The sequence below is a fragment of the Ornithorhynchus anatinus genome, chromosome 4 (genome assembly GCF_004115215.2).
Source record: "Ornithorhynchus anatinus isolate Pmale09 chromosome 4, mOrnAna1.pri.v4, whole genome shotgun sequence".
Lineage (NCBI taxonomy): Eukaryota > Metazoa > Chordata > Mammalia > Monotremata > Ornithorhynchidae > Ornithorhynchus > Ornithorhynchus anatinus.
The window spans coordinates 5,770,834-5,794,409 of NC_041731.1; the positions used below are offsets into that span (position 1 = coordinate 5,770,834).

At 43.7% G+C, this 23,576-nt stretch overlaps 1 protein-coding gene across 1 annotated transcript in view; it reads right to left on the bottom strand.

Annotated features, from left to right (window-relative positions):
- ADCY8 (adenylate cyclase 8) overlaps nt 1–23,576 on the bottom strand; it is a 145,332-nt gene that overhangs the window by 67,652 nt on the left and 54,104 nt on the right. The window contains exons 7-8 of the mRNA XM_029062630.1: nt 8,891–9,040; nt 219–349 (exon numbers count right to left, since the gene is read on the bottom strand). Of these exons, the coding sequence (XP_028918463.1) occupies nt 219–349; nt 8,891–9,040 (281 nt within the window). The remainder of the gene's footprint in view (nt 1–218; nt 350–8,890; nt 9,041–23,576) is intronic.

The window sequence follows — 23,576 nt, forward strand, 5'->3', positions numbered from 1 at the left end:
GATTTGCTGCCGCCGTGGAGACAGGCAGTAAATCACGCTGATAGTGTAAAGGCATCCCTCCAAATTCAGCTCCACAGCTCAATCGAGAAATACCCAGATCTCGGTTGAACTGCTAATTAACAAATCCATCAAGCCGATGGAAAAGTCCCTGACAACCGGCGCAGGCAGCAATCATTACAATGAATGGGCTACAGAGGCAAAACAGGGTCTTTGCTCACCTGACATTCTCGTAGCGATGGATATAGATCTTGTGGAACTGGTGTTGCAAGTGTTCGTCTTCCACGTTGGTCATGTCATTGATCATTTCTAGGACCACGAAGCGAGGCAAGACCGACAGCACCAGTCGTTCCTGAAACAAAGCAAACAAGAGTCTTTGCCCAAGTTTTTTGCTTGGAAGGGAGCACAACCGAAGGGCTAATTCTTCGAAGAGAAGTTTCTCTCTGAGAAGGGACACTTTAAAGGAGTGAAGAGGGGCCTTAATCCTACCCTACTGTCCTTGGTGGCCTTTCTCTTTCACCATTCGCCTGAAATGAAGAACTTGTCCTTTTTGTTTTTTCATGGAACTTAGTGCATACACTGTGCCAGGCACTGTACTAAGCACTGGGGTGGATACATGATAATCAGGTCTAAGTCAAAGGAAGCAGCATGGCCTAATGGATAACATATGGGGCTGGGAGTCAGAGGACCTGGGTTCTAATCCTGACTCTGCCACCTGTCTGCTGTGTGACCTTGGTCACGTCAGTTCTCTGTGCCTTGGTTATTCCATCTGTAATATGGGGATTAAGCCTGTGAGACCCATGTGGGACATGGACTGTGTCCTACCTGATTAGGTTGTATGTAGGTGTACTGGCACACAGTAAGCTCCTAACAAATATAACAAAGGATTTAATATCCATTTTACAGAAGAAGTAACTGAGGCACAGAGAACCGAAGTGACTTGCCCAAGGTCACACAGCATACAAGTTTAAACTAATGGATGTCTCCTGAGTTCACACACCCCAATAAAAATATAAAATGGCATCCACTGACATCAGTGGCTAGTTATGCGCAAAGGACAGGGACAGTGTCCAATCTGATTATCTTGTATCTACTCCAGTGCTTAGAACAATGCCTGGCACATTAACAAGTACCATAAAAAATGCACAGTGGAGCACAAAGATGTTAACCAGGATGTTCCTTGTGGATTTTCAATTGCTGACTCAGGAACAGTGATGGAATTTCTAAGACATATTTCTACCAATAGGTTTTATGATGCATTTTACAACCTCCAAACACTAAAGGGAAAGCCCTGGGAAGAGAAAAATACACTCTTTACCTTGGTTCAAATGTTGCCAAGGTTCAGAGGCTAAATAACTAACAAGTGTGAATGAGCCCAGAGCAGATGTTGGACAAAACCCCATATGTCAAAATGGATTCCAGCTCTGCCATCTTATATACAGCTGATTCTCATATTCCTTTGGTCTGAGAGAGGTTGTCTGGTAAATGTTTGATTTGACAAGGAATTCTAATGGGAAGAAATGTGATGTTCTGCTCTTGCTCTGGATTCTTCAAATTTTCAAATCTCTCTAACCATCATCACCATGATTACTTTCATCATCATCATCAATAGTATCTGTTGAATGCCTACCGAGTGCAGGGCACCATACTAAATACTAGGGAGAGCAAAATAGTACTTACTTTCAAGGAGCTTGCAATCTAATGGGGGACGACAGGCAGGCATAAATGATTTACTAATAGAGGGACAGGGAAAAGATTTTGAAATGGGGCAGGTAATTGCAAAACTGTGAAAGTAAAAATGAATAACTGAAAAAAAAGATAGACTGTAAGCCCCTTGTGGACAGGGAATATGCCTAATAAGTCTGTTGTACTATACTTTCCCAAACATTTAGTAAAGTGCTCAGGAGAGATCACGGACAGATGGATTGATGGATTGGAGCAGGAGTGTCAAGAAAGTGGTATGGAGAGGCTAGCTTGTGAATAACAAAAATTATGGGCTGTAGAGTAGTAGGTAAGGAAAGCAGATATGTGAGAGGGAACAAACTGTCAGAGAGCATTTTATGAATTAGTGAATATCCATTTATTTGATGCTAGACAAAGCATTTTGCTTTACACAGAAAATGCCAGGCTCCGTGAGTGTTTCCAGCCTCTGTGGGTCACCTGCCCAAATTCTGCTGCTCTGGCCACTGTGGATCCATTGTCCACAACAATGAAAGCAGTGAAAAAAGGTCACTACCACATTTCTGGTGGGTCTTTGAGCTTGGAGTCTGCAGCCAGCTGTGCTAAATCTTTGGGAAAGGCAACAGTGTAAAAGAGCAGCTTCGTTTCCTGAAAATAGCCCTAGGGCAATTGAGGAAAAGCCTTTATGGAATGACACCTTAGCACTTAGAGATTCAAAGTGTTTGCTGATGCACTCCTTAAGGTCAGTTCTCTAGGACAACCATGTGCCCTAGCAGTCTGGGGTTTTTGAAATGGCAGGCTAAAATAAAAGCATTATGAGACCACAGATTCAAGAATCGTGTCTGGGGTGGCTGGCTGTACTTCTCTCCTACCCAGAAAATATTGGACCCATGTGTGTGCAAGGGAAAATGCTGCCAGCCAATCAATCAATGGGATTTATTAAGTGCTCTGAGGCAAGTGTTTGGCACGGGTCAATCCTCTTAATCTCCATCAGCAGCACCATCTTTCAGTAGGAACAGAAAGATCCCGTGTCCTGGTTAAGCAGGATGGTGCAGACTTTTGGAGAATGTAAAAGACAACTTATAGCCTGTACAAATATCTAGGAATTGGAACTTTACTGATTAAACAGTCTTTGCACAAACCTCAGACACCCATTCTTGGACCAATTGCTACTGTCTATCCTTGCACCCACCTTGGATGCTCTTACTGTCTTACTGGTGTCCTTCCCTGCCCCAACCCTCAATGCTTTTCTTTTCATGGGGTGTGGTGGGGGGAAGAGAGAGAGAGAGAGAAGAAAGGAAGAAAGAAAGAAGAAAAAGAAAAGTAAGCATCCAATGTGAATGACTTTGGCCCAAAACCTTCCCTCAAGTGCTAGTCAAAACTAGTGACTAGTGGGGGCAGGAGGAAGGATACACATAGTACAAATAGGTTTGGGATGAAATATTAGAATTAATAATTAAAAACACAAGTGAACAGTCTCCTTAATAAGAGTCTAAAATCTCAGAGATTTTAATTTCTAGACTGTAAACTTGTTGTGGGCAGAGAATATGTCTATCAACTCTGTTATACTGTACTCTCTCAAGTGACTAGTACAGTACTCTGAATAAGTAAGTGCTCAGTAAATTGATAGATTGTTTGATCTGAGGATTATATCTAAACTTCTTGAGAAACATCTCAAAATTCTCCTTCCTTTAACTTGGGCAGTGGCTAGCAAGTGGAAGCCAATCTGCTCCTACAAGTCAAAACTCACCTGTGCTGGGCAACGTCGGCATGGGAGTGAGTTGAGGGCAGAGACTCAAGTTTGCTGCGCAGAAGGCAGTGGCAAACCACTTTTGTATTTCTACCAAGAAAACTTTATGACTACAATACCAGAACGATTGCAGATGGAGGCGGGGCATTCTCAGGACAGATGTGTCCATGGCATTGCTGCAGGTCGGAAATGACTTGACAGCATAAGACGAGACAAGATGCTAATACAGAGGCTTTCTTTGGTTCGAAGATGGCATTGCCAGTGGTAAAGGAGCAATCAGGGATGTGTGTGTGATTGAGGAAGAAATCCTTGCAGTCTATCAGTGATATTTCTTGAGCACCTTACTAAGTACAGAGCACTGTACTAAGTGCTTGGTGAGTACAATATAATATCTGACAAACTCCCTGCCTATAATGAGATTACAGTCTAGAGGACTTTCACACTTAAATTACTGCATTCATGCAAATTCAGTCGGGCACCTTTTCTGGCTCCCTGCCATTTGGGTGAGCACCAAGTTTGTATGCTCTTGGAGGGCAAGGATTGTGCCTATCTACTCTTTTGCACTCTCTGTACAAAGTAAGTGCTCAGTAAATATTATTGATTGATTGAATGGCGAAGTGGGGGAAAGTGTGCTTGAGTTATTTTTGCAGCAGTGGTGATGGTCTGTTGCCGAGCTGTACATTCCAAGCGCTTATTACAGTGCTCTGCACATAGTAAGTGCTCAATAAATACTATTTATTTTATTTTGTTAATGAAATGTACATCGCCTTGATTCTATTTAGTTGCCATTGTTTTTACGAGATGTTCTTCCCCTTGACTCTATTTATCGCCATCGTTCTCGTCTGTCCGTCTCCCCCGATTAGACCGTAAGCCCGTCAAACGGCAGGGACTGTCTCTACCTGTTGCCGACTTGTTCATTCCAAGCGCTTAGTACAGTGCTCTGCACATAGTAAGCGCTCAATAAATACTATTGAATGAATGAATGAATGAATACTATTGAATGAATGAATAGTTCACTGGAGATTCTTGGTGCTTTCTTTTTTTTCAGGATTGGGTCCCCAATCATCCAATCAATCAGTAGTATTTATTGAGGATTTACCATGTACAGAGCAGTGTACTAAGTGCTTGGGAGAATACAACAGGGTTGGTAGATACATCCCCTGCCCACTGTGAGCTTAGAGTCTACAGGGGGTGACAGACATCGATTTAAGTAAATAAATACAGCTATTTACATAGTGCTGTGCATAGATCCAAATGCTTAGAAAACACAAAAGGGAGAGGACGTTGGGAAAGGGGGTTTAATCAAGGAAGCCCTCCTGGAGATGTGACTAGGAAGACAATGTCATTCCAACCAGCCATTTAAGGAGAGACCTATTTTTATTTCTGATTTTTGATAGTCTGGTGTTGAGGTTCTGTTATCTTGTGATTTCTACATTGAAACTCCAGCCTGTCTCTTCTCCTACCTTGCAACTGTACATGTCTACCTAGAGAGGCAAAATCTCTTGCGCTCTCTTCATACATATCTTCATTTTATGCCTCAGAGATCACAGTGAATCCCAGATCAATTTGAAAGGCAGCTGCTCAGTTCAACCATGCAACACACCAAGCTGCACTCTTCCCAGCACATAGGAATTTGCAACTTAGCAAAATTGATACTTCCAAAAGAAAGCAAAGACTTAAGAGATATTCCTCTTTCAGTGATTTTACTGAAGGCTGGAAGTGGGGGAATTACCAAAGTTCCTGAAAACAGTTCATTAAAATCCCATTAATGTAAAAAAGTGGGATACGAACTTCTTGAATAAAATACAGGGGAAAATAAGAAAAGGATAAACCACCTGGGTCCAAATACGAACTCCGCCACTTGACTGCTAAATCACTAACTTCCCAGTGCTCAGTTTTCTCATCTGTAAAATGGGGATTCAATTCCATGTTCTCCCTCCCCTTTAGACTGTGCGCCTCATGAGAGACAGGGACTGAGTTTGATCTGACTGCATTGCACCTACCGCAGAGCTTAGCACAGTGCTTGGCATCATGCTAACAAGCACCATTATTATTTGGCAATACAGTGGCAACACCCAGGAATCTGTCCAGTAAACAGTCAAGCTAATCAGACTCTGTCCTTTAATCCGGGCTATTATTCCTTCAACGCCCCAAGATCGGATTAAATTTCAGACCTGGCCTTCAAGAACACCAGATATTAAATAAAAACTTTAGTGTTAGTTAAAAATCAGTCTGCATATTTATCATTCATTTGCATAATGTTGTTACAGTCTCAGGAATGCGACAATATAGGTAATGCTTTGTAGCTCTTTTTAGCTCCCATGATTCATGTTTTCAATTAAGGACTCTTCCTTGAGTCAAAATTCATCTCGTCACTTTGGGAGATGAAAGGCCTCCATGAGTCTCTGTGCCGTTACAGGGCTGGATTTGGTATGCAGAATGTTTATGGTGATAATTGATGTCCTCTACTGGGTCAGGGATTGGAGAAACCAATTGGATGCAGACAAATATCAAGGTAAAAACCTTTCAAAATTCTGATTGAAAATGAGCAAATCATTGCTGAGAGTTAGGGCATGGATCTTGAGTGCTTTACCCAAATAAATCCAATTATCATGTTCTCAAAATTAGTTCTTCTAAATCATGTTCTTAAAATTAAGGTTAACGCCTTCAAAAAAACCAATCACACCTAATCGTACCATGATCGACTTAATGTGGTTTAGCACATTTGTATGATAAATTGGCAGTGTCTCCACCAGCATTAATAAGATCAACCCACAATGAATTTATTGAGAGTGTGGCCCAGAGAAAAGGGTAGGGGACTGGGAGTCAGGAGTCCTGGATTCTAATCCTACCTCTGCCACTGGCCTGCTACGTGACCTTGGGCAAATCACTCTCCTCTCTGAATCTGTTTCCTCATCGAAAAATGGGATAGAAATACCTGCTCTCCCTCCCCATCCCCTCTTCACCCCTCCAGAGATCCCATTTTCCAAGGTTGGGTCAAAGATACAGACCATGCTGACAGGCCAGGACAGCTAAGCTTTGACCCTGGAAGTAAGCTGTTTCCCCTTCTTTCCTTTGACTCCAGGCCTTCATTTGGCCAGAAACCCAGGCCCAGTGCTGGGATCCCAGTCTTCTAGGAGAAAGAGAGATCCAGTACCTCTGTGGACAGAGCCCTGAGCGGGGGCAAGTAGGCAGGAGGTGGAAGGGGTTGACTGGGTCCCTCATCATGGGAGTCAGGGCTGAAAGCTGCCGCAGTGCCAGATCCATAGCCCAGAGGTGGCAAGGAGCCACGTGGGAATGTCAATCAGAAATAGAGATCACTAAACTCCTCCCCCTGCCCTGTTCCTCAGCTTCCCAGCAGGAAGAAGATTGGAACAGTAGTGAGAGAGAGAGGATAGATTTCAATCCTCTGACCGGGGTTCTAATCCCAGCTCCACCCCTTGTCAGATGTGTGACCTTGGGCTAGTCACGTCACTTCTCTGTGCCTCAGTTACCTCATCTTTAGAATGGAAATTAATACTGACCTCTCTCTCCCAGTATGAACTAAACACAGTTTCAGTCTCCATTCCAACCTTCTCCTTTCCCTGACCTATCCTCTCCCCCGAGCAAGGAGATGAAGGCTTGATTTTGACGATGACAGATCTGCGGTCTAGCAGAGAACACCAGAGACATAAACAGAATGGAAACCGGAGGGGATGTGGCATGAATGTAACAAAAGCACTATGGTTTAGGGGCTCAGACACCGTCCCCAAACTGGATACACAACCAAGAGTCCCAGGCAGCTCATTAACTCAATATCTCTCGTTTAGACACAGAATATCAAGAGCTGGTAAATGAATTATTGATAAGGCGGCATTCTCTGAATTGCCATTCACCCAGTGGAAATACTGACGGGCCAACTGGGTGATTGTTCTGCAAAAAGAACTTCCCAATTAGCCACAGGGACAGGGAGGCTAAGTGGGGTAATAGTGACGTTAATGGATGTCATGGCTCTGCTTTTGCCCCGAGACCTGCTCAGTTCACAAGCCCGATGGGTCTTTCTAATGTCTGATGCCGCGGACTCCACTGGGAATCTGCAATCTAAACTGTGCTCTCTGAGCTTCTAGTTGGCACGAATAGAAAAAGGGCAGCAATATTTGTTTTGCCCAGTAATTTTTTATGGTATTTATTAAGATCTTACAATGAGCCAGGCACTGTCCTAAACATTGGGGTTGATACAAGGTAATCAGGTTAGACACAGTCCATGTCCCTTAGGGGGCTCAGTCTTCATCCCCATTTTGCAGATGAGGTAACTAAGGCAAAGAGAAGAGAAGTGAATTGCCCAAGGTCACACAGCAGTCAAGTGATGGAGCTGGGATTAGAACCCAGGTCCTTCTGACTCTCAGGACTGTGCTTTGATCACTAGATTACACTGCTTCCTTCCGGGCTGCACTCTGCTATATTGATTCTCTAGTCCTAGGGAGGGGCAAGAGGAGATCGGGAATCTAGGTCAGTGAATAGATGGTGAAGTGGGTTTGTTATATTCCTCTTTCAGTGGTTTGTACATCAGGTTTATCAAATAATAATAATAATAATTGTGGCATTTGTTAAGTGCTTATTATGTGCCAGGCACTGTACTATGCACTGGGGTGGATACAGGCAAATTGGGTTGAATGCAGTCCCTGTCCCACTTGGGGCTCAGGGTCTTTAATCCCCATTTTACAGCTGAGGTATCTGAGGCACAGACAAGTGAAGTGACTTGCCCGAGATCACACAGCAGACAAGTGGCAGAGCCAGGAGTAGAACCCATGACCTTTTGACTCCCAGCTCTGTGCTCTATCGAATAGGTAACACTGCTTCGAATGGCCAAAGAATTCTATGCCAGTAGCACTAGGAGAGGACGAAGGAATCAAATCTAAGATGTGAAGAATGGTCACCACAAACCAAAAACCATGCAATGTGTGTGTTGGTCACTCCCCATCCAAAAGCATGCACTGCCGGGTCCGCCCTGAGCTGCTCATCGGCCCGCCCTTTCAGGGCCTCTAATTGCCGCTCTGGGATCTGCCCGCTGGACCTCGCTCTCGCCGATCAGTGGTATTTACTGAGCACTTACCACGTGCAGAACACTGTATTAAGTGCTTGGGAGGGTACAACATAATAGAGTTGGTAGATACGTTCCCTGCCCACAAGGAGTTTACAGTCTAGGGAGGAAACTAGACTGTGAGCCGAACCATCATGTCATTTCACCAGATGTCGGCTTTTGGAGTCCAAGCCCTTCCGCGGAAGTGGAGAAGGGCCATGTCACCCATCCAGAGAGAGGGAGAGACCAGGACCCTGCTCCAAAGCATGCAGCTCTCTTGACAGTTGAGGCATCAGCCCTCCCGCCTGGCTCTGTTGCCATTAGAACCCCGGAGAGCACATGGACAGGACGCACAGATGAAGGATGCAATCACTCTGACAGACATGGAGCATTCTGCTTGGTACCTGTCTCTGGTTCTCCGTTTCTAGCCTCAGCCTCGCTTCCACACATCTTCTGGTCTCCAGGAAGGCTTGGCGTTGAGCTCTGTCTGACAGGTAGCTAATGAAAATTCCCGCTGTGTTCATACACATAAATAACACCGCCTGAGCCACTATCTGAAACGAACAAGTAAATAGGACCCTTGTCAGAGGTTTTACACAAATGACATTAAAAAAGGAAAGAATTCCTATTCCTCCAGGATACGACTGCACAGACTGATCTGCATAAAATGCTTATTATGTCATTTATTTAATGCCTGCTCTGTGACAGACTCAAGAGAAAGCAGACACAGTCATTGTCCCACAGGGTAGTGGGAGAATAGGTGCCTTCTGCCCATTTCCTGATAAGAAACTGAGGCTGAGAGAGGTTAAGCAACCCGCTCAAAGTCACACAGCATCTCGGTGGCAAAGCTGAAACTTCAACCTGAGTCTCTTGACTTCAGTACTGTATTCTTGTCCCAAGACCACATTGTCTGCTTACTGCATAAGAGTGTCTCTGGTATGGCTTCGGGAATAAGCACAGGTCCATGCATCCAAAACATAATCAATTAATGGTACTCATTAAGCTTATTATGTGCACAGCCCTGTACTAAGCATTTAGGAGAATACAATACTGTAGAGTTAGTAGACAAGATTCCTGCCTTCAAGGAGTCCACAGTCCAGTGGAATTCAAATCAGAGATGAAAATAAGAGTGTGGGCTAGTGATAAATTCTACTTGACTGCTTACCATGTGCAGAGCACATATATACACAAACCCAAACATACACATATCTACACACACATTCATAAAATATACACATGCGTACACACCCAAACATGCACACACACACACACACACACACAAGTCCTAAAATTTGGGGATAAGAGTTGCACCTGCTGCTGGAGGCCAAGAAAGGTTCCCACAATGTGACCTTCAAGACATTCAAGGAAGAAAGTGTCCTTGGAGCTGCGGTGCTAAGGGGGAGGTAAATGGGACCAGCAGTAGTGAGGTGGGGTACGTCAAGAGAATGTCTCGAGAGGCTGGGCCAGTCTGGACTTTCATCTGAAAGCGGAGGAGAAAGAGCTCTCAGAGAGGGCAAACGGCCCCTCCAAAGAGCTGATCCTGATCCATGGGCTTTCCAGGGAACTCTCTGTTCAGATTATCCCTGGTGACGCAGAGGTCACTTTCGCTCTAGGTTACTGCCACAATCCCCCAACAACACACACACACACAGCACTGCCCTGTGAAAATTGAGCCTCCTATTTCTTGCCAAAGGCTTGTTTGGAATGTGCCTCATGAGAAGAGAAAGATGGAAAAAAGCCATTCATTTTCTGTTTTATTTCAGCATAAATGACAAGCCATGAATTTTTCATTGCTCCTGAGCTAAATAACCCCCTGCCTCCCATGCTGTAGTGAAGGCACATTCACATTCTTTGTATGCATTCAGTCTTATCAGTACAGCAACCTTTCCTTTAATAGGCTAAAAGGGTTCCAAATTGTCCCTTTTTTGAGGGCAGGCTACTTCAGTGATGGGGGGTTGGGAGTAATCTATAAATAGGTAGACATTAGATAGGTAAGTGATGTGGAATCACATTACACATCTTCCAAGATGCCTATCAATCAATCACATTTATTGAGTGCTTTCTGTATGCCGGCACCGACTAGGCGCTTGGGAGAGTACAGTCTAAGAAGCAGAGGAGAAGCAGCTTGGCTTAGCGGAAAGAGCACGGGCTTAGGAGTCAGAGGTCGTGGGTTTCAACCCCGGCTCCACCACTTGTCAGCTGTGTGACTTTGGGCAAGTCACTTAACTTCTCGCCGCCTCTGTTACCTCATCTATGAAATGGGGATTAAGACTGTGAGCCGCAAGTGGGACAACCTGATTACCGTGTATCTACCCCAGCGCTTAGAATAGTGCTTGGAACAAAGTAAACACTTAAAATATACCAACGCTATTATTATTATTATTATTATCTAACAGAGTTGGTGGACACATTCCCTGCCTACAATCAGTTTACAGGGTAGAGGGGGAGACAGACATTAATACAAATCAATAAATTATGGCTATGGACAGAAGTGCTGTGAGGTTGAGGCAGGGGTGAATAAAGGGAGCAAATCCAAGTGCAAGGGAGGCATCCAACTACATCAGCCTCCCCCGCCTCGCCTCTGTGTCACCTATGCACTCGGTCTTTTCTCCTTAGATACTTGATATTCACTTCATCCACATCCCTACAGCACTTACATACTTAGCCATGTACCCTGCCATTTCCCCGATCTATATTTTAATGATGGTCTCCCCCTGTAGACTGTAAACTCCTTTTGGACAGTGATCGTGTCTACCAACTCTGTTGCATTGTACATTCCCAAGTACTTGGTACTGTGCTCTGCACACAATAAGCGCTCAGTATATACCAGGGTTTGATTGATTGATTACATGTGTCCTATATTCCTTCAGCTATTCTATTTATTTGCTATTGTTTTAATCAGATGTTCATCCTCTAGATTCTATTTATTGCTATTGTTCTTGTCTGTCCGTCTCCCCCGATTAGACTGTAAGCCCATCAAAGGGCAGGGACTGTCTCTATCTGTTACCGATTTGTACATTCCAAGGGCTTAGTACAGTGCTCTGCACATAGTAAGTGCTCAATTAATGCTATTGAATGAATGGATGAAGCTACACAGAACAATCCAATCCAAATCATCTTTCAAACACATTTTTAAGCCCCCTATACGTTAAAACCCGATTCAAGGAAAGTGTTTGCAGGCTTGTTAAAAGACGTATCTTTGCCATGCTCTACGGTTCACAGTGAGACCCCTGCAGCATCAGACCAGCCTGGCAGGCAGCAATCACAATAGGGGCTGTTCTCCTCAATCAAAGGTTTTGGGAAGGCCAGGATATACTCTGCTTTCTTATAATGCGGGGATCACATTCCTGATGAACCCTGTGGTAAGGAAAACTCACGCCGTAGTAATAATAATAGTAGTAACAACAGGATTTATTAAATGCTTACTGTTTGCGGAGCACTGCTCTAAATACTGTGAAAGAATACACAGACAAAATCTTTGTCCCTCGAGGGACTCGCTGTCTAATAATGAAGAGTGGGCAAGGGGAGGCTGGTGAGAGATGCAAAAGGAGAGCTGAAATAAACCCACACTTTGGTCTACAACATATGCAAGCACTCAACCGATTCTTCCCACATGGCAACATGGTCTATCCAGACAGATATACATTGCTGGAAGAATATTCCCTTATTTGCTACCACAGTATTCTATCCCCAAACCCCAGTAAAATCCCACATCGTGGAAGAACTGAGAGTCCCGAGAGGTGGGGTTGAAAACAGAGACAGACCTTGAATGGGACACAATCATGAGTGTGGGCAGGATCTATCCTGACGTGCAAACAATACAGTCTCGCATCTTTCTTTTCTGCCACCTTTCACCCATGGGTGATATTTTACCACATGAGTGGGAGGCAATGGCACCCACAGCTGTGTGAACTCAGCTGACCGGACCTGAGAGTTTCCAATTAGGGCTAAAAAGACCCAAAATGAAAGTTTTAGATTTCAAACCTGTCCCCTCCCAGCCTCCACCCACATAAAATCCTTGCCTTATTTTCACTTGCTCCCTGAAAACAAAAGGTTGGCACCTCTATATCACATTTAAAAGCTTCTTCAAAAAACAAAAGGCCATCAGATCTAAGTTAAACTAGCACTCTTCCAATATTATATATGCCACCTTGATGTTCCTCCGGTTTAAGCTTTGTGTTAATAGAGTAGAACTAAGGATAGATCTAATTATTAGACCACATTAAAGAAAATTATATCAGACCTAAAGAGGAGATTCAGAACCCAATTAATAACCCTACTTCTTCCCTCTAAGGCGTGATCTCAGTGCTTACGTTACTCTTCTAGATTTCAAAATACTCCAAGACCTCATCAACTTAAGTCTGACTTTCTCCACATTCGTCTTACTCCAGGTTATCTTGCTATTTCATCTACGATGTGCCAATGTCCTGGTAGGGCAAAGTTTTTCAGCAGTGTGTTTTCCCAAAAGAGAATTTCCAAGCTTGAATTGGAAAACTGTGGAAACCAAATCCAACACCTTAAGATGAAGTGCTCGAAATAAGCAAAAGTTTTTCAGATATTTATAAACACAAGCTTTTGCTGACTAATGAACATGATAAAAGTTTTATATATATATATGTGTGTGTGTGTGTGTTTAATATATATCCTCTTGACCTCTCAAAGGCAGAGTTCCTCAGGAAAAATTATAAAACGTATTCTGCATTAAATAAGGTTGTATCTGTCTGTGAAACAAGAATGACCGGAATATTACTTTTACCATCAACTTTCTGCTGCCGACGTTAAGCTGCCCTGCTAAGTGCAGCAAATATCTAGATGATTCAAGCAGAAGTGCATACCTTGAATTGATCTGTCCATTCACATAAAAAAAGTCATTCTAGCCTCCTGTGATAAGGCAACTTCTTTTAAACTAAATGAGTAAGAATCTGAATTTGATTACCTCAGATGACTCATCCTCCAGTAATGTGCCAGGAGATGCATATCTACATTGGTCCCGTTCTGTCCAGTCTTGATTGAGCTCACTTTTAAGAGACTTTAAATCACTCATGTGTTTTAATCTAGGCCAGAGGGCTTAGTACCTTGTTATCTACCTCAACCCAGAGCCAAGTGATTGGCCCAGACTAAGAGCTTAATAAATATCATTGGAAATAATGTTAAAGTTGATTCTGATAGTGATGACTACAATTATGGCAATAGCAGTTACCGTAAGCAGAACCATATCAATAACAACAATGATAATAGATTGGTTGAAGCTAACAAGAAATCGGGCTTGGTGAAAGTGTACATTTTCTTAAAAGTGGAAATTCAATATTTCTTTACTACACAGTTCACAATCACCATTGCCATGGCAATGGAGGGATAATGGCTAGTGGTGATTTGTGGGCTAATCCAAAGAAAGATTTTTTTCAGTCAATACACCAGGTAGTTTTAATCATTCACTGGGTACTGAGGTCTTCTGGATTCCCTGTCTGTAAAAGCGAGAAGGAGATAGGACCACGGAACACCACTAGCAAGGAGGATTTCCTATTGTGGAAAGGGTCCAGTTGCTCCTGACCTTGGATATGTCCTTTCCCCTGGATGTTCCCTGCTAGCAAATCCAGCAGATTAAAAATTCAACGATTTATAATCTTGGGTTTTCCACTAACTAGCTGTTTTTCCTTGGATACATCTATATCTATCTCTCTCTAGGTCTGGATTTCAACGGTAAAATGAGATGAAACAAAATGCTCAAAACTGTAAATTAACCCAAATACAGTTCTCACGGAAAGAATAGACCCTTGCTATGCTAATGACTTTTTAAGCCTGGCTCTTAAATCCTGATCTTTATGCAGCCTTTGCTCAAATCGAGCTGCTCTTCTCATGATTGCTGCCTGCCACACTGGTCTGTCTGCTGCAGTGGTTATCAAACAGTCTACAGCTAAGGCGTTCTGTTTGAGACTGTCTTTAGATCATTTATTCTGCCCTTCTTTCTTACAAGTGTTTCCTTTTAGTCCCATACAACACCTTCTTGGGTATCTCGCTGTCGTTCCTTCTCCTCACGTGTTCTGGCCCAGTGGACTGTTGTGGCCCAGAGCCTTGCCTCGAACGTGGGGAAGCTGCCTGAATTTCAGAACCTCATTGTCGGTCATCTTGTCTTACCAGATTTGGTCAAGCAAGGTTTATAGTTGAGATTGGTGGAAAGGGCCACCCAGTGCAAACATAATAACACTACTACTAATGATAATAAGTATAGTGGCACTGTGCTAAACACTGAGGAAGATACAAGATAATCAGATCAGACAAAGCCCCTGCCCCACAGAAGGCTCACAGTCTTAATAGGAAAGAGAACAGGTATTGAATACCCATTTTACAGATTAGGAAACCGAGGTACAGAGAAGGTACAGCCCAAGGTGTCAGAGCAGGCACATGGCAGACCGAGAATTAGAACCCAAGTCCTCGGATTCCCAGGCCCGTGCTCTATCCACTAGGCCGTACTACTTCTCAAAAGAATAGTCTTCTTTTGCCTCATTAATTGACCTCAAAATTATTTAAGAGCCCAGGAACCTTACAGTCACCCAGTACAATTCTATTACTTGATGTTTAGAAAAAAACGTTTCCAAGACGGGTGAGAGATTTAAACTATCTTGTGTAAAATGTGTAAAAGTCAGGGAAGTTTATAATAAATTAGGATTAACACTATACCGTGGTTTTTATATTCATTTGTATTTTATGGTATTTGTTATGTGCTTACCATGTGCTAGACACTGTACTAAGTACTGGGGTAGATACAACATAATCAGATTGGACAAAATCCATGTCCCACATGGGGCTCACAGTCTTAAACTCCATTTTACAGATGAGGTACCTGAAGCACAGAGAAGTGAAGTAACTTGCCCAAGGTCACACAGAGGAAAAGTGGAAGAGCCTGATCTCAGGTTCTTTGACTCCCAGGCCCTTGGTCTTTTCACTAGGCCATACTACTTCCTCTTATTATTTTTTGGTATGCGGTATTTGTTAAGCACTTAATATGTGCCAAGCACTGAATTAAGCACTGGCGTAGATATAAATTAATCAGGTTGTACACAGACCTTGTTCCACATAGGGCTCACTGTCTTATTCCCCATTTTTCAGATGAGGTAACTGAGATAGAGAGAAGTTAAATGACTTGCTCTGTTGCATTATTTCTATTTCTTTTTTTTCCTAATTCATTAATCAGATTAATGTTCCCAGTCCAAAATCTCATAGCTGGAAAAAATAGGACATGACTGACTATTCCTTTGAAGGATCAACATTCTTGTTAAAACATCAAAGAAAAAACAAAGGGTGCTTCACATTATCCAGTGTTAAATCCAGCTGTAAGATTTGAAAAGAGAAAAAAATACATTTTTCCATCTGCATCTTTCACCTCTCTCTCCTTTCCTTAGACTGGTAAATACCCAGTCCCTGGCCACAATGAGCTACAATCATTGGTATCTTTCATTTCCAAACATTTCTTTTTCTTCTCTCATATACTACTCTGTTCACACTTTCACAAACATCCTTAAAAGAGAAGTGTTATTTTTCACCTGTTGAAGATCTGTCTCAGGGAATGTTAAATACTTCTCTGAAGAACTTAGTCATTTATCTTCCAACATGAAGATATTTATCAAGTCCAAAGTAGGACAGTTATTAGACAGTTTATCATTATCAATAGATTTCAGCAGCATTCATCACAGTTATACTTGGGGGTTTTTAACACATCTCCATTCTAACACTTATTTTATACACAAAAAGGCTCAGATGGAAAGAGGTTCGGGGTCATGTCCAAAGAAGAGTGCAGCATGGCCTCGTGGATAGATCACGGGCCTGGGAGTCGGAAGGACCTGGATTCTAATCCCAGCTCTGTCACTTTTTTGATGTGTGACTCTGGGAAAGTCCCTTAATTTCCCTGTGCCTCAGTTACCTTATCTTAATCTAGGGATCGAGACCGTGAGCCCCAAGTGGGACAGGGACTCAGTCCAACCCTATTTATCCAACCCAGGACTTAGTACAGTGCCTGGCACATAGTAAATGCTCAACAGATACCACAGTTATGACTTATTAGAACCTATGACTCCTGAATCACCAGTCTTCTGCTTCCTGAGCCTATTAATAATAATGTTGGTATTTGTTAAGCGCTTACTAGGTGCAGAGCACTGTTCTAAGCGCTGGGGGAGATACAAGGTCATCAGGTTGTCCCATGTGAGGCTCACAGTCTTAAACCCCATTTTACAGATGAGGTAACTGAGGCACAGAGAAGTTAAGTGACTTGCCCAAAGTCACACAGCGGGCAATTTGAGAAGCAACACAGTGATGCAGATAACTGCAGCACCATCAAAAGTCGTGATTTAAGAGTTAATTTATGGCCCGATTTTTTTTCAGTGAAAGTCTTCCGTATCTCTACTTCCCCAAACTCCAGGACCTGAAATCACTTATGGTCCGATATTAACTAAGCCTCTATTATGAAAAGGGTACTATGCTAAACACTTGGGAGAATTCATTAGAATTAGCAGACAAGATTGCTAACCTCAAGGAGTTTACAATCTAGTGATGGGGACAGACACCTAAATGAACGACAGAGGAGGAAGAAGGAAAAGGGGATGTGAACAGGAGTTCGTGTCAAATGCAATCAGATTTATACCCATGCATTAATTAAAGTTTATTATTACTCCTGCTACTATTACTATAGCTCTTCCTCCTCCTCCTCCACCTCTTCCTACAACTACTACGGGCAATACGTTCCAAGCACTTAGCCCGGCTCTGCCACTTGTCAGCTGTGTGATTGTGGGCAAGTCACTTAACTTCTCTGGGCCTCAGTTACCTCATCTGTAAAATGGGAATTAAGATTGTGAGCTTCACGTGGGACAACGTGAGGACCCTGTGTCTACCCCAGCGCTTAGAACAGTGCTCTGCACATAGTAAGCACTTAACAAATACCAACATTATCATTATTATTACTTAGGACAATGCTCTGCACATAGTAAGTGCTCAGTAAATATTATTGAATGAATGAACGAACGAATTGGGACATAAACACCTACTATGTGCCAGGCACTCTACAAGATCACTGGGTTGGTCACAGTCCCTGTGCCATATAGGGCTCACAGTCTTAATCACCATTTTACAGAGGAGGAGAAGTTAAGTGACTTGCCCAAGGTCACACAACAGACGAGAGGCGGAGCTGGGATTAGAACCCAGATCCTCTGACTCCCAGAACTGTATTATTTCCATGCTGCTTCCCCATGGAGACTGCTTCAGAGTCCTGGGCACTGACCTTTCTGCTCAATGGATAAAACATTTTCGTCAAACTATGTAACAATAATGATAATAATTGTATCTGTTAAGAGCAACTATGTTCCCAACACTGTACTAAGGACTGGAATAGATACAAGCAAATCAGTTGGACACAGTCCTTTTCCCACATGGGGTTCCCACTAGGAGGGAGAACAGATATTTAAGCCCCATTGTACAGATGAGGGAAACTGAGGCACAGAGAAATAAAGTGGTTTTTCCGAGGTCACCCAAGAGGCAAGGTGGGATCAGAACCCAGATCCTCTGACTCTCAGAGTCTGCCCTCTCAAAGAGAAGTCTCACTCGGCCTATAGAAAGATGGAACAAGTAGAGGAAAGCAGAGTCGACAGAGGATATTCGTTTCCATTGTGTTTTTATTCCAGGCTGGGGTCTTTGCATCTGGGTTCCGGCGGACTATGGGGAGAACCACCGTAGCAATGCCTGATGCATTGGCTGATTATACTCCCAGTGCTGTGGCGCCGTAATGATTCGCACAAATCGTAACTGCGGCCCTAATCCACATCCCCTCCCACACTCCCCCATGTTTCTACATTCCCCAGATGGTGTTGATATTGTGGAAGCTACTGCATTTCTTGAAGAAGTTTTTGTGTGCGTGTGCAGGACGTGTCACGTAATACCTTTGTTGCCATGGCGATTTTTATTGGGTAATTGGGTTTGAAGAAGCATTTTGATACATCATTAGTTACTACAGTAAAAATAGCAACGTGCCATGAGGTTGTTTTCTCTTATAATGAATTCGCTGCTCCGTGTGGTTGAAGTAGGCTATATGCTGATAACTGAAATCTTTTTCCGACTCGCCCGGTCTGCTCTGCCTCCCGCAGGAGATCTGATTTTCAGTTTGATTATGTACTCTTTTAATTGAAAACTAACACCCAAAGAACCCCCAACTAACTGTAATTGCCAGAGGGGGTGATCGAAGGCACATTTATCCAGTTTACAACTTACTGGTCTTGGTTATTTCTAGCTGTCCCTCAGGGCTGGAGCTGACACTGCTAATGGTGAGATTTTTACCAAGGATAGATAGATATAATGTTTGTATCTGTTAAGCGCTTACTATGTGCAGAGCAGTGTTCTAAGCGCTGGGGGAGATACGGGGTCATCGGGTTGTCCCACGTGAGGCTCCCAGTCTTCCTCCCCATTTTACAGATGAGGTAACTGAGGCACAGAGAAGTGAAGCGACTTGCCCACAGTCACACAGCTGCCAAGTGGCAGAGCCGGGATTCGAACCCGTGACCTCTGACTCCCAAGCTCTTTCCACTGAGCCACGCTGCTTCATATATATATATACATATATACGTGTGTGTGTACGTGTGTGATTAAAATGGAATCGTGACCAACAGTGCCTTCTTATGCCTGTAAAGATCACCTCTTGCTGAACTGTTGAATTTATTTCCCACAGTTTCTGGTGCTGTTTTTGTTTCTCCCTCCTGGTGTCAGGATCCTCCTGAAATCTCTGACATAAACTGGCTCGTTTCTGATTGCAGCCCAGCAGACCAGTCTGTCTTTTGTGGCCATCACACAACTGTCCACTACTCTGCCACCCTGTTTGAGGTTCTGTTTTATCGAACCCACCCTATTAATGGTTATTAGTGTAATAATAATAATGTTGGTATTTGTTAAGCACTTACTATGTGCAGAGCACTGTTCTAAGCGCTGGGGGAGATACAGGATCATCAGGTCGTCCCACGTGAGGCTCACAGTTAATCTCCATTTTGCAGATGAGGTCACTGAGGCACAGAGACGTGAAGTGACTTGCCCACCGTCACAGAGCTGACAAGTGGCAGAGCCGGGAGTCGAACTCATGACCTCTGACTCCCAAGCCCAGGCTCTTTTCCACCGAGCCACGCTGCTTCCCGGTGCCTGGCACATAGTAAGTGCTTAACAAATACCAGAATTATTATTACTATTTCTTCCCCCAGATTATGGTTTGCCCCTTTCTGCTCACCCTAGAGCAATTTCTTTGGGTATTCTACCGTCATCCATTCCCCCTCCCACATCCCATTCAGCGAAGGTGAGTGTAAAATCATTCGGGGCTACAGAAAAACACACAGATTGGTTTGGGAGACTGAATGATCTCAATTGGCCACGTTCACTTGGAAATCCATCAATCAGTGGTATTAAGTGGTTACTGTGTGCACCGCACTGTACTAAGCGCTTGGAAAAGTACAGTGGCGCACACTTGGAGGAGATGATCCCCGCTCACAAGGAGCTTAGTGTCTTCAGGAGGAGACAGATATTAAAATAGATTAGAGATCGGGGAAATAGTAGAGTCAAGGTCACCGAGCAATCACCTCTCCTCTTTTGAAAGATGAGAAAGACCTTATAATATGTTGGTATTTGTTGAGCGCTTACTATGTGCAAAGCACTGTTCTAAGCGCTGGGGGGGATACACGGTGATCACACTGTCCCTCATGGGGCTCACAGTCTTCATCCCCATTTTCCAGCTGAGGTCACTGAGGCCCAGAGAAGTGAAGTGACTTGCCCACAGTCACACAGCTGACGAGTGGCGGAGCCGGGATTCGAACCCACGACCTCCGACTTCCAAGCCCGGGCTCTTTCCACTGAGCCACGCTGCTTCTCTAAACCTTATATACCTGAATAATTTGCTTTTACTTTCCATCTACTCCCAGGAACTCCACCAGCACAAAGAGTATACATAAGTAAAGAGGGAGAAACTTAAAAATGGAGTTACCTTTGAGAGCTGAAATGGTCTTAAGAGAAGGACCGTATTTCAAGCTTTCCATCGAACAGCTGTCAGATAGCTATGGTTTGCAATCACTAATTACCCAAGGGTAGTTTGGCCCTCACCACATGGAGGTGACTAGTCCCTTAGCCAATTCGTAATCTTCTGAGTCTCTCAGTTACGGGTTCACTGATGGGCAGAAAGAGAGACCGTAAATGACCTTAATCTCTAGGAATTTCAGAGAAAGCAATTCAGAAATCAGTCTTTAACAAAGACTCTTTAGGAGTTGGGTTTCATGAATTCTCCCTCGATTCTCACCGTTCTTTTAAGCTTGCGATGGAGGCAGCCTGCTTTGTGGAAACAGCACAGGACTGAGAGTCAGGAGACCAGGGTTCCTACCCCGGTTTTATCACTGACCAGCTGTGCGACTCTGGGAAGGTCACTTAACCTCTCTGGGCCTCGATTTCCTGCAGATAAGATACTTGCTCTCCCTATCTCTTAGATTTTGAGCCCCGTGTGGGACACAGACTGGGTCTAATCTGTTGATTTTGCATATCCTCCTAGGGTTTAGCAGGTAGTAAGCGCTTAAAAAATGCCATAATAATTTTAAACAAAAATTCCAGTTATTCATGGCTTAATTTCTTTTGCGTGTGGGAATAAGACACTTGGCTCAATGCTAAGTAGATTCTTTAGAGAAGTATGCAGAGGGAAAAGATCGGGTTTGGCAAGTGTTGGTTTAAGTGAAAGAAGAGGGCTTTGAAAGACGTCGTTTCCTGTATTATTGAAGTAAATAGCGACTCAACTACATCCCCAAATTTCCAGCTTTTATCTGTTTAAAAAAATAAATAGAGGCACTCAAGGATTAGATGCATTTTTATTTGGGGGGTTGGAAAGGAGTTGAGAACTCAGAGTGCAAGATCTGTCTGTCCTAAGAAAATTATTCTATTGCAGCTTTCATTCACAAGATCTGGAAATGTGAGTTTTAAACGTCTGGGGTACGAAATGTAATTTTGCTAGCTACGTCTGATTTAAACCTGCCTCCTCCCGACACCCATTTTAGAGAAGCCATTAGCAATGAGAGAAGCGTAACTTGTACATCGGTAACTTGAAACAAAACATAATGTAATTGTTGTGCTCTCTACTGCAATGCAGCTCTTCAAAGCTAAACATATTATTTCAGACACCGAGGGTGAGACTGAGGTTGTCCCACTGAGGCAGGCTAGCCTAAAAATAACCCTCATACTGCCAGGTTCTGGGGAAGCCCACCAGGCCAGTATTTTTTTTTGGAAGTCAGTCAATCAATTAATCAGTGGTATTTACTGAGTGTTTACTGTGTGCAGAGCACTGTACTGAGCTCTTGGGAAGGTAGATCCCGACTCTGCCCCTTGTCAGCTGTGTGACTGTGGGCAAGTCACTTCACTTCTCTGTGCCTCAGTTCCCTCATCTGTAAAATGGGGATGAAGACTGTGCGCCTCACGTGGGACAACCTCATTCCCCTGTATCTACCCCAGCGCTTAGAACAGTGCTCTGCACGTAGTAAGCGCTTAACAAATACCAACATTATTATTATTATTATTAGATACAACACCTGTGCCCAAGGACCGTAAAGTCTAGAGTGCTCAGAGCACAGTACTTGGGAGAATACGATATAGTCAGTAGAAATGATCATTTATTCATTCAATCGTATTTATTGAGCGCTTGCTGTTTGCGGAACTCTGTACTAAGTATGTGGGAGAGTACAATATATCAATATACAAACACATTCCCTTCCCACAACGAGCTTACAGTCTAGAGGAGGAGACAGACTTGAATATAAATAATATGGAATGAGTGGAATGTGGACAGGCCTGAGTCAGGGGACGTGGGTTCTAATCCCAGCTCTGCCTCGTGTCTGCTTTGTGATCTTGGGCAAATCACTTCACTTCTCTGGGCCTCAGTTTCTTAATCTGCAACATGCGGATTAAATATCTGATTCTCCCTCCGATTTAGACTGTGAGCCCCATGAGTGACAAGGGCTAGATCTGACCTGATTATTTTTCATCTCCCCTGGTGTTAAGACAGTGCTTGGGATGTAGTAAATGTTTAATAAATGCCATAATTATTATCATTAGAAATTAAGTCACAGGTATTAAAGAAAGAAGCTGGAGCTTCTCCTCACACACCTGCCAATTTCTACTCTGAATTCAGGGTACTAGATGGGGAATATGGGAGGAAGTGGCTGAGTGTGTTTGCTATAGGGAAGCACCATGGTATACGGGAAGCAGCATGGAGCAGAAGGTCACAACGTTCTCATCCCGGCTCCACCACTTGTCTGCTGTGTGACTTTGGGCATGTCACTTCACTTCTCTGGGCCTCAGTTACCTCATCTCTAAAATTCATTCATTCAATAGTATTTATTGAGCGCTTACTATGTGCAGAGCACTGTACTAAGCGCTTGGAATGAACAAGTCGGCAACAGATAGACAGTCCCTGCCGTTTGACGGGCTTACGGTCTAATCGGGACTGGGAATCAAGACTGTGAACCCCATGTGGGACGGGGAGTGTGTCCAACCTGATTTACTTTTATCCACCCCAGCACTTAGTACAGTCCCTGGCACATAGTCAGTGCTTCGCAAATACCACAGTTATTATTATTATTATCGGGGGCAAATGTGAGGGAGATGGGAATGTTTAGACGGGCTGCTGACCTTAAGCAGAGGCTCCCTGAAGGTTGGAGGGCCGGGGGCTGGCTGGCAGACAGAGCTGGTCTGTGTAGAGCCAAATATATTAGCCCAACAAGGATCTAGTAATAATTGTGACATTTGTTAAGTGTCTACTATATGCCAAGCACTGTACTAAAAGCTGGAGCTGATAGAAGATAGGTTGGACACGGTCCGTGTCCCACGTGCGGCTCTCGCTCTAAGAGGGAAGGAGAACAGGCATTGAGTCCCCATTTTACGTATGAGGAAACAAACCGAGGCCCAGTGAAGTTGTGATTTGCCCATAGTCATACCCCAGGCATGTGGCAGAGCCAGCATTAGAACCCGTGACCCCCGATTCACAGGCCTGTGTTCTTCCCACAAGGTCTCAGGATCTTCAGGATCTACCCTGTCGTCTTAACT